General features: G+C 44.2%; 1 protein-coding gene across 5 annotated transcripts in view; it reads left to right on the top strand.

Annotated features, from left to right (window-relative positions):
• Window positions 4,261-12,200, top strand: part of VPS36 (vacuolar protein sorting 36 homolog) — a 34,100-nt gene continuing 26,160 nt past the window's right edge. For 2 of the 5 annotated variants that reach the window (XM_005668376.3, XM_003130947.4), the window contains exon 1: window positions 4,261-4,438. In XM_005668376.3, the coding sequence (XP_005668433.1) occupies window positions 4,343-4,438 (96 nt within the window). In that variant the 5' untranslated portion in view covers window positions 4,261-4,342. Of the gene's footprint in view, window positions 4,439-7,324; window positions 7,928-7,962; window positions 8,134-11,466; window positions 11,751-12,200 lie in introns of those variants that run through there. The other 3 variants (XM_013980473.2, XM_021065573.1, XM_013980472.2) reach the window with 3 other exon arrangements.

The following is a 12,200-nucleotide window of genomic DNA, read 5'->3' as shown; positions in this document are numbered from 1 at the left end:
AATTCCAATATTTCAATTTTTTAGAATTTACCAAGGCTTGATCTGTGGCCCAAGATATGATCTATCCTGGAGAATGTTCCATGTGTACTTGAGAAGAATATATATTCTGCTGCTTTAAAGTGTTGTGTTAATTTCTGGTGTACAGAAAAGTGATACGGTTATATAACATAAACTCGTGCTAAACAGTAGGACCTTTTTGTTTATCTCTTTTAGACATAGTGGTGTCCATCTGCTAATTCCAAACTCCTCACTCATCCCTCCCCCTCAGCCCGCTTTCCCCTTTGGTAGTCAGTTTTGTTTTCTATATTTGTGAGTCTGTTTGTGTTTTGCAAATAAGTTCATTGGTATCATATTTTAGATTCCACATATAATGATATGATATGATATTTGTCTTTCTCTGTCTGACTTATTTCACTGAATAGTATTTCTATCTCTTTACCCATTCATTTGTTGATGGACATTAACAGGACAGTAATAGGTTGCTTCCATGTCTTGGCTGTTGTAATTAGCGCTGCTATGAGCATTGGGGTTGCATATATCTTTTTGAATTAAGTTTTCTCTGGATATATCCCCAGGAGTAGAATTACTGGAACACATGGTAACTCTATTTTTAGTTTTTTAAGAAACCTCCTTATGCTTTTCCATAGTGGCTACACCAATTACCAACAGTGTGGGAGGGTTCCCTTTTCTCTACACCCTCTCCAGCATTTGTTATTTGTAGACTTTTTGATGATGGCCATTCTGACTGGTGTCAGGTGATACCTCACTGTAGTTTTGATTTGCATTTCTCCAATAATTAGTGATGTTGAACATCTTCTCCTGTGCCTGTTGCCTTCTGTATATCTTCTTTGAAGAAATGTCTGTTCAGATCTTCTGCCCATTTTTGATTTTGTCTGTTTTTTTGGTATCAAGTTGTATGAGCTATTTATGTATTTTGGAAATTAAGCCTTGTTGGTTGTGTCGTTTACAAATATATTTCCCAGTCCAAAGATGATCTTTTCTTTCTTTTCTGGTTTTCTTTTGCTGTGCAAAACTTGTAAGTTTGATTATGTCCCATTTGTTACTTTTTATTTTATTTCTATTGCCTTAGGAGACTGACCATTGCTCTGATTTATGTTGGAGAGTGTTTTGCCTGTGTTCTCTTCTAGGAGTTTGATGATGTTACGTCTGATAGTTATGTCTTTAAGCCTTTTTTTTTTATTTGTCTTTTGTCTTTTTTAGGGCCGCACCCTCGGTACATGGAGGTTCCCAGGCTAAGGTCAAATCGGAGCTGTAGCCATCAGCCTATGCCACAGCTACAGCAACGGGGATCCGAACCAAGTCTGCAACCTATACCATAGCTCACGGCAACGCTGGATCCTTAACCCACTGAGCGAGGCCAGGGATCCAACCCACATCCTCATGGATGCTACGGAATCGTTAACCACTGAGCTGCTACGGAAACTCCTTTTTAAGCCATTTTGAGTTTATTTTGTATATGGTGTGGGGGAGTATTCTAACTTCAGTGTTTGGGATGCAGCTGTCCAACTTTCCCAACACCACTTGCTGAAGGAGACTCTTTTCTTTTCGAATGAAAGTATAGGTATTTTATTCCCCTTCTAAAATATTACAATATTCTTTTGTAAGACTGGTCAAGTTTTTAAAACAAGAGGTAAATATAGTGCTATTATTGCTACTTAAAATTATTCCACATTATGATTTTTTAAGAATGGAACGGGATTTTTGTTGTTGTTGTTGTTACATAAGACTATATAGATTATCATAGTCTGTATTTTAACCAGAAGCCTGGTTCTCAACCCAGAGCATGATGTGTTTTTGCCTCCAGGTTTTTTTTTTTTTTTTAAGTAATAATTGTACCAATGTTGTATTTGAGTGGGTGAAAACAAGTAGCACATTTCAAACTCGATGATGAAAGATACTTTCAAAGCTTGTAGGATAATGAACATCTTTAAACAGTTGCTCAGAAACTGGCCCAAGAGCACCCTTCATCAAGACTGTGGTGTGGGGATACTGCAACAAGCTGGACCCTATGAGGCCTTCCCAGAAAAGACCCCCACTCATGTCCTCCGCCTGCCTATTGTCTATAGGAAAACTTCAATCAGAGGAATGAAAAAATACAGAGAAAAAGGAAAAGAGTTGAGCAAAACAAAATAATAATAGTTTAGCCATTCAACAAAGTCAAAGACCTTTAGTTCTTACTCAAGAACTACAGATTAAATTCCGAGCCACGTCCTTGAAGCCATTGCAGGTGCCGAAGGCGGAAGACGTCAAAGGTATGCTGCCTGCAAGCGCGTAGACCCCAGACCGGTTGGAACCAGAAGGTCGATGACGCTGACTCCCAATGACCTCACCATCCACCCGTCAGGAAAAGGTCCATGAGCTGCTAATGCCCTGTTTTTGAACACTCTAAGACCCCTCATCGTCCCCTCCAAGGAGGGCGCCGTCCTTGCCTGCTGCTGTGTCCCCTCTCTGCCTGGCAATTAGAGCTACTTTTCCTCTTTCTTTCAACTCTGTCTCCGCGTTTCTCTTTGGCATCGGTGTACAGAGATTTCAGCCACAGCGATCAAGGCCCTCTTGTGCCCCTCACGCTTCACTCCCCTCTCTTAGCTTTGCTTCCTCATCTGGGAAACCTGCAACAGTCCAGAGAATCTTCGCAGGTTGCCACCACAGAAATCAGTGTCTGGACCCACATTCTCTGCTCTCCTCTGATTAGAAAGCTCTCTGACCCTCTCCGGTGCGCTCTTCTTTCACTCAGCGAGGTCCCTCCATCAAATCCCCCACCAATCACTTATCAGGTTTTTGACTTCGATCACTGCTCTCAGCAGTCACACATATTATTTGTTCCGCCTTAAAAACCAACCAACCAACCAACCAACCAACCAAACTCTCTGGCAATCTCACTTCCCCTTCTGCTTCTGGGCAAAGAAACCAACACATAAAAACCAAACCAACCAAATTCTTCCAAAGGCTCGTCTAGTTCCCTGCCTGTAAGTCCTCTCCTCTTTTTCTCTTTTAAAAAAATCACTCCACGAAGATGGTCTTCCACCACCCCACTGGACCCACTCCTGCCAAGGCCACCAAACATCCACAGGGTAAAAGCAGTGATCAGTCCCCTGACCCACCCGTCCTTCCGCCTGTACCCTCTTTCCACTTGGTTTCCAGGATTCCACACCCTCCTGCTGTCGCCCAACCTCCCCAGCAGCTCCACCTCCTTTTCTGCACCCTTTCCTCCCCTGACCTGTGTTACTTTGGTCTCAATGAATTGTCCCATGTTCCTGAGCAATTTTGTACAGTGTGAGCTGTTAGCTTCAGGGAGATGATTTCCTTTGGATTAAAAGATAATCAAAGAATAACAGATATTCAGAAATAGCCTCATCCACACACACACACAAAGGAAACAAGAATAAACAGTTGAGTGGTAAAAAAATTTACAGAAGGGATAACACTCAATGTAGTCAAAGCGACTTGGCCTGGGTAAAGACTGACTTGCTGGTGGCAGCACATCCTAGCTAAATAAGTCCCCAGTATGTAGCAGGGTCTCTTTAAAGCTGTAATTCTACTTTGGGAAGACACTTTAAGAAAATAATCCTAAAGGGGAAAATGCATTTCAGTTGCAGAAGTACAAATATAGGTGCTTCATTTATAATGTAAAATATCTAAAGAAATGAAAGGGACAGCAGCAAGAGGCCCAGCAGATGGGAGTAGCACTCAGGGACCAGTTTGTGGGGACCAACCCACAGGTAAATTTTAAGACATCTACACACTGAATATTATCTGGAGTAAATTCATGAGGTCTATGTTAATGCAAGTGTTTAAATAAAGATGATTTTAATGGGAAAAAAGAGGAGAGCACAAAATAAGTACTTATACACTGACTGAAGCTATGTGAAAAGAATTCAGGTCATAAATATTCATTAGGGAAAAAAGTCATCATTTACAGCTTTGAATGAATATGACAGCATGCTGGGCACTGAGAAGGAAATGGCACAAATATGCAGGAATAATGCACAATAAGGAGGTCCAGGCTGCAATCTGGGCTCCCTCGAAGTCCTTTGTAAGATCTGGGTTTGTGCCCCATCTGGACAAAGGATGGGGTGGAAGTTCCCCCCGGGCCATTGGCGGATGTACCACCAGAGGGCGCGCCAAGCTTGTCTCCAGGTCTCCGGGCGCCCTCCCGCCCCCCGGCGGCGCGCGCTCCCCAGGGCGGCCGGGCTGGACCTCTCCCTCCCTGCCGGCCTCCTCTCCGCCTGCCGCCAGAGGGCGCCGCAGGCTGCCCGGCGCTCGGCTGGCCGCCCCGGAGCGCCAGCGCGGGAGTGAGGCGGGGGCCGGCCAGGCGGCGGCCATGGACCGCTTCGTGTGGACCAGCGGCCTCCTGGAGATCAACGAGACCCTGGTGATCCAGCAGCGCGGGGTGCGCATCTACGACGGCGAGGAGAAGGTAGGGAGGCGGCCCGGGTCGCTCCCCGGCCCCCGGCTCGACTCTCGGCGCCGCCCCCGCCCGCCGGAGCCCGTCCGGCGCTCGGCTCGGCCCGACTTTGGAACGGCTCCCGGGGACGCGGTGGGTGGCGGCCCCTCCGGCCCGGGAGAGACTCCTTCGGGCCGCTCGGAGGGCGCGGGCCGAGCGCGGCGCGGTCTGGGAACCCGGATTCAGCGCCCCGATCGCGGCGGACGGGCGGCGGGCAGGCCGGTTCCGCCCTCGTCGGGAGGCCCCGGGTCCTGCGCTCGCGAACCGGGCGTGGCTTCGGCGCTGGGACCTGGGGGCGCCCGGGGGACTCCCGGCTGTCGCGGCCGGAGCGTCTGGGGGACGGCTTTGGAAGGACCTCGAAAGGAGGTGTCAGCCTCTCCTTGGGACGCCTTGGCCAAAGGCTCTGCGGGTTTTTTTGGGGGGAGGGGGTGACCTAAGAAAAGGGTTTTGATGATTTGCTTTGTACAGCGATGTAGTAGGCCATGCCTGGTCACCCGAGCTTAAACCTTAGGAGATCTGTTTGCAAACTGAGAGGGAAAAATACTGTGTAAGACATTCCCTGGAGACTTCTCTCAAACTGCAAACTGTCATCCTGTTCTGGGGAAATGTATAAGCTGGAATTAGGAAAAAAAAATTTAAAAACCCGTTTCCTCCCCAGCGTTTTTCGTTTGCACAAGTTTTCCCTGCACCCTCTACTTCCTTGCAGTTTCGTTAGAGGAACTTCCTGTTGTACTTTTGCATGGGTTCCTGGACTCAGCTTTTCCTGATCATGCTTTGCAGAAGCTGGAGGCCTCCTGCCTTGAAGGTAGCAGAGGGCCTGGGTCACAACCTTCCTTCGGAGGCAAGGCTGACGGGACCGAGGGCCCAAGGTTCTCTGCCTCTTGGAGGGCATTGTTTCATATTTCCATTTTGGAGTCAAAGTCTTTTCCTTAAATCATTTCGTTGGCCTCAACTCTGTTTACTGCTTCAGTCCTTTCATTAATTTGATCTTGTATTGGGCTGGCATCTTTTGGTTGGAGCAACAAGCTAAAGGTTTTTGGGTTTTCAAACCGAGGTTACACCTTTGGAACTCTTGTCGTAAATGGGAAACAAATCAACCCCCCTCCCCAGCCCTGGCCCTCGGGGAGCTGGAGGTTTTCCCCACCCGCCCAACTGTAATTCTGGACATTGGCAGGTTGGTCTTCAGAGACTCCCCAAGCCTCTCCCTGCTGGCAAGTCAGGCTTTTGCAGAGCCACAGGCTCTGCCCTTTTCTGGAATTCCAGTATGCAAATTAGAATACCTTGGCTGGCACAGAATTTAACTGTGGTATCTTCAAAACCAATAAAAAAAACAAAATCGTTTGTACCTTTGTATGAAAAACCATTGTTGAACCAGCACATTCTATTTTTTCTTTTACTTTTTTTTGCTTCTTGTTTTAGCAGACAAGTAGATATATGTATCAGAGGATTAAGAAAATGTCATGGGGAAAACTTAGTTGATCTAGTTAAGAATTTTTTTTATAACCATTTTTTAAACTTGAAGTATAGGTAGTTTACAACGTTGTGTTAGTTTCAGGTCTACAGCAAAGTGATTCAGTTGTACATACACATGTGTAAAGATAGATGTGTATTCTTTTTCAGATTTTTTTCTATTATAGGTTGTTATAAGATATCGAATATAGTTCCCTGTGCTATACTGTAGGACCTGGTTGTCAGTCAGAAATTCCTAACTGTTCCGGAAGCTGGGGCTGGTGAGGGAGGGCCTAGGTGTCTTGAAATCAGGCAGGCTGCCCAGCACTGTGGTCCCCGGGCTGGATCTGCTCAGTCATCTGCAGAGCTGCTCCCAGTGGGACTGAGGGCCAGACTGATTCCCGTGGAAAGTCTTGTGTCCTGGCTTCCTCTCTCTGCTGGAGGGCAGCCAGACCTCACGTGGTCTGAGGACTCTCTCTCGGAAGCTGAGCTGGTTCCCTTTCAGCATCTTTCATTGGCTCCCTTCTCTAACTTCTCAGCTTTGCACCCAGTACGTTCCCCAGGCCCGTGTGCACAGGGCTGTCTAAGAGGCCATTGGATGCTGCCTACTCACCCTTGTATCTTTCTGGCTCATCCTGGGTGTGAAATACATTAAAAGAGAACAAAACCAGAGTATGTACTATGTGCCAGGAGCTTTATGTAATTTAATCCCCTCCATGGCATTTGAGGTGAGTATTTTCCTGAATGAGAAAAGAATTCTCTGAGAAGACATGACTTGGCTAAAAGCCACTGAGTTAGTTATCAGGAGAGCCTGGAGTTAACTACTCATCAGACTCCCAAAGCCTGTGCTTTATTCCCATGCTGCAGCGCTTCAAAAATACAGCAGTCACCAGTGCCAGGTCCTTTATGTGTGTTCTACATACGCTTATGTAATAGTGTAGCCGCCAAGGATGAGAACACTGAAACGCCCAGTAGGGGGTTGAGAACACTGCGACCTGTCCAAGGTCACACGATTAGTAATGGGTGGAGCAAGACTGGACCCGGCTTTTCCCACCACCCGAGTGCCTCTTGCTTGTTTATACAGGCACGGTTTTCACGGGCCCCTCTTATAACCAGATAATGTGTTGTTTTCCTAAGCGGTGTAGACAGGTCATTTGTTTCAATTCCCAGAAGCTTTTGTAGCCTCGGTTAATTTAAAAGCTAATTTGAGAAGGTTAGTAGTGTGTAATGTGGCAGGTTGGTAGCTTACACTAGAAGATTTAGAAAACATGTATTTTTCTTTCAGCTGGCTATTTATTTTACTTTTAGGAATTTGCCCTTGGGAAGCATTCAGAGATACATAAAAATATCATGAATGCGGCGGTGCATCACAGCAGGTTTATACAGATGACTGGTTATTATGTCCTATAGGGAAAAACCGGGAGCTGTCCGAGTGTCCACCGTCGGGATTGCTTGACTAAATCTGCCATGCCCTGATCCGCGTGAGGAACAGGCTGCGAAATGAAAAGAGCAAGTTATAAAACTGTAAATATCGTGGCCTCATTTGAAAGAATATAGACTCACACCCTGACTGGTCTGATGAGGAATGATTTCGTTTTCTTTCTTAAAACATGGTTTCCAGATTTTCAACTTTTATACGACTTTTATAACAGAAAAACGTGAAAGAAAAACAAGAAGGAGTAAACTCCTTTGGCGGAATCCTAAGTCGTGTGAACGACTGACTTTGAAGGCGTTGCCGTCGCTCTGAGAGCTCGAGGCGGACCAGCCTGAGCTTGTCGGGAGGTTTAGCTCGCAATCCTTTGGACGCCCTGAAGGGGCTATTACAGCACGTCTTCACCGAGAGCAGCCGTTTTTCGGGTGCACATAGTTCAGGGACCCGGTAATGGGCCGTCGTCTGGCTTCAGCTTCCCACTCCCATCCTCGTTTGGCTTTCCCGCGGGTACCGCGCAGCGTCCTCCTCAGCGCTGTTACGCCACTCAGTTACGTCATTACGTTACGTCGCCTGCTCCTGAGGTATAACATTCGCTTCTGGGAAGGGGGACTCTTACTCTCTGGCAGAAGAGGTGTTTAAACAGTTTCAACTCACTTGTTTGGTTTTGCACATACAGCATTAAGCAACACATGTGAAGGCAGACAGAATTAAGTGCCGGGAGTGAGGATGTGTTGCTTCGGATGCGGAGGAGCGCGTGGAAAGCCGGTCTTTTCTCTGAGGAGCTGAGGTGCTTGCTGAGCTAGCGCCTCACAGGGTGTATTCAGCTGCGTGGTTCTGCATGTCTCTCCCCATGAAGGCTTATTAGCTGTGTTATGTAAGACCTACTAATATTAAGATATTAATACTATAGTCCTATGTTACTCTTAGAAAGTAACTTTTTTCTTTTTTTTTAGTAACGATACACTTTATTAAAATACAGGATCTCATACTAGTGAGGGAAGTATGAGACAGGTACACACATACCCAGCTAGTGACCATCCACATTCAACTGGCTCTTCTAGAAAGCGGGATCTGCCTTGATTCGAGTCAAAAGCCATAGAAGAGTTTAAACATTTCATGCTGGGAGCTCACTACTGGGAATGCACTTTAAGAACCGAACAAACTCAAAACACGAAATTAACAAAAATGCTCATTACATCTTTTTTTTTGCATGTTCTTATTTTATTTTATTTTTTAGTTGTGTAATGATCATAACAATCTAATTTCACAGGATTTCCATCCCACAGCCCAAGCACAACTTTTAAAAATTCGTGTTGGTAGTTGTGGCTCAGCAGGTTAAGAACCCGACCAGTCTCCATGCAGACATGGGTTCCATCCAGGCCTCTATCACTGCGTTAAGGATCTCGTGCTGTGGCCAAGGAAGATCACACACAGATGCGGCTCGGATCTGGCATTGCTGTGGCTGTGGCCTGGGCCACAGCTGCAGCTCCTATGACCCGAAGACTGGGAACCTCCAGATGTTGCGGGTGGGGCCCTAAAGAGAAAAAAAATTCACGTTAAAAAGTGTGTTGGAGTTTCCGCTGTGGCGTCTTGGGAGCTCTGGGTTGCAGATTGGATCCCCAGCCCTGCACAGTGGGTTAGGGATTTGGGGTTACTGCAGCTGCAGCTTAGGTTGTGACGGCAGCTCGGATCGGATCCCTGCCCTGGGAACTACATCTATCTTGGGGCAGCCCAAAATGGGGGAAAAAAAAAAGTGTTTTGTTGTATATTATATCTAGACTTTTTTTTTTTTTTTTCTTTTTAGGCTGCACCCATGGCATATGGAGGTTCCCAGGCTAGGGGTCAAGTCGGAGCTGTAGCCACCGACCTACATCACAGCTCACAACAACGCTGGATCCCTAACCCACTGAACAAGACCAGGGATCGAACCTGCAACCTCACAGATACTAGTCGGATTGGTTTCCGCTGCACCACAAGGGGAACTCTGATACCAGGACTTTCTTGACAGAAAAATTCCTTTATGTGTTTGAGTTAACAAAAAATAGTTTACAGAAGTTTCTGAGTTACATGAAGTTATATATGCTTGTAGCAAATTTACCGTTTCTTTATTAGACAAATAATAAAGTTGTTAAATATAGGTAAACCAAAAGAAGAAACTTGAAATAATCAATAATCCTGCTACCTATAAACAGTTAATTAGGACATATTGTATATGTGTGTGTAATCAAGCTGCGTATACTATTTTGAAACCTTTTCCCTGTATTAATGTCATGAATATATTGTAATAGGACAAACAAGGGCCTACTCTCTAGCACAGGAAACTACTTTCAATGTCCTGTGATAAACCACAATGGTAAAGAATATGAAAAAGAGGAGTTCCCGTCATGGCTCAGTGGTTAACGAATCCGACTAGGAACCATGAGGTTGCTGGTTCGATCCCTGGCCTTGCTCAGTGGGTTGGGGATCCGGCATTGCTGTGAGCTGTGGTGTAGGTTGAAGATGAGGCTCCGATCTGGCGTTGCTGTGGCTGTGGCTCTGGCGTAGGCCGGTGGCTACAGCTCCGATTTGACCCCTAGCCTGGGAATCCATATTCCTCGGAAGCGGCCCAAGAAATGCAAAAAGACCAAACAAACAATAAAAAGAATATGAAAAAGAATGTATGTATCTATCTGAATCGCTTGCTGTATACCAGAAACTAACACAACATTATAAATCAACTATACTTCAATAAAAAAGTGAGTGGTTTGTAATATAAGTCTCAACTGCCTCCATAATTACATTTTTGATGATTTTTACTTAGAATAACATTCTAATTGGTTGTTTACTTGACAGTTTTTTAAACCACACTATTTTAAACTCAAAAGGATTATTATTTGTAACAAATTGGATATTCGCTTAAATGCCTTCCTTTGAGTTTGTGTTGTGCCGTGGCCCTGTGAATGGGAACAACCTTGTAACTTTTGAAATAACTAATTACTCCTCAAAGGATACAAGCAAGTCCTACCTTATGATAAATTCTACTTTCTGGTAATTAGTTAATAAAATTTCCAATATATTTCTTGCTTTTAACAGAAATGAAAGGGTTTGATTTATTAATCTTTTGGGTTCCAACGCTGAAATGACCTTATTTATATAATTTTCCATGCATAATAAAAAATTAAGGGGATTAAAGATTTGATCCTACAGATCTAGTTGGCATTTTTTGTGGTTGTATTATAGTTTTATTCATTTATTTTTTTTTAATGGCTGCACCCGTGGTATATGGAAGTTCCTGGGCCAGGGATCAAATCTGAGCCACAGCCGCGACCTATGCCACAGCCACAGCAACTCGGGATCCTTAACCCACTGTGCTACAGCAGAAACTCGATTGTATTCTACTTAAAAAACTTTTTTTACATTTATGTTTTGAGTAGGTGACACAATCTTATGATAAAAGTTCAAAAACCCACACAAAGTTAAAAGTTTCCCATACTAGTCTCCTTGTCACCCAGCGCTGCCAAGAAGCCATCAGTGCGTCATTCTAGAGAGCCATGTGTATGTCACGCACAGGTGTTGCCATAAAAGATATTGTTTTTTTCTTTTTAAAGTATGACTTTCTAATATACTAGTCATACAAAGTTCTGAAACTTGCTTTTATCATTCACTTTATGAGGAGAATTTACCATCTTTCATTAACTGAAAATGTACAATTCCCCCCCTATATTTTAACTCCAGAATCAGGATGCATCTTATAATCCATGGCATCTTAGACTTTATCAAATACAATAAACACAGTCTTTTTAATGACTGAGTAGACATTCCTTGTGTGGCTGTGTATTTCCCTTTTGATGGACATTTAAATTGTTTCCTATCTTTCGCTTTTAAAAAACAACAATGAGGAGTTCCTGTTGTGGCTTAGCGGAAATGAACCTGACTGGTATCCGTGACGATGCGGATTTGATCCCTGGCCTTGCTCAGTGGGTTAAGGATCCTGAGTTGCCATGAGCTGTGGTGTAGGTCGCAGACGGGGCTTGGATCCAGCATTGCTGTGGCTGTGGTGTAGGCCGGCAACTGTAGCCCCAATTTGACTCCTAGCCTGGGAACTTCCATAGACCACACCTGCAGCCCTTTAAAATAAAATAAAATAAAATTAGAATAGAATAGAATAGAATAAAATAAAAACAACAATGAATAATCTGGTAGCATATCGTTGTGCACATGTGTGAATTCATCTGTGGGATAAATTCCTAGAAGTGCATTTATTGGATCAAAGGATTTGTGTATTTATATTTTTTATAGATGATAACACATTGCCCTTTATTGCACTTGTCCGTCCGTCCATGTGCGCAAATGCTTATTTCTTCAACACGTCACCAGCACAGTTAGCAAACTTTTGGACCTCTGCCAATCTCATGGATAAAAGGGGTATCTTGACATTCTCTTAATTTGCCTTTTTCTTATTATATATGCGGTTGGGCATCAATTAATGTGTTTGAGTCATTTGTATTCCTTTTCTGTGAACTTTCTATTAACAGTCTTTGCTCATTTCTCTAATGGAACGTGGGCTATTTTCTTATTGATTTGTAAGGGTACTATGTCTATTAAGGACTTTAACCCTTTGTCTCTGATGTGGGTTAGAATTATTTTTCCCAGTCTGCTATCTTTGCCTTTGGTGGTTTTTGCCGTGAAGAATTTGTGTGGTTGCCTATGTGTGGAGTTGAATTGGTCAGTCTTTTCCTCTAATGCAGATGGGGTTAATATTTTTTCTTAGAAAGACTTTCTCCACTCTGAAGTGATTTTAAAAATTCTCTTATGATTTTTTTTCCTAGTGCTTTTATAAAATTTTAACTCAGATATTTGATCTATCCAGAATTT

Source organism: Sus scrofa, chromosome 11 (assembly GCF_000003025.6).
Source record: "Sus scrofa isolate TJ Tabasco breed Duroc chromosome 11, Sscrofa11.1, whole genome shotgun sequence".
NCBI lineage: Eukaryota > Metazoa > Chordata > Mammalia > Artiodactyla > Suidae > Sus > Sus scrofa.
This window is presented reverse-complemented; position numbering and strand designations above follow the sequence as displayed.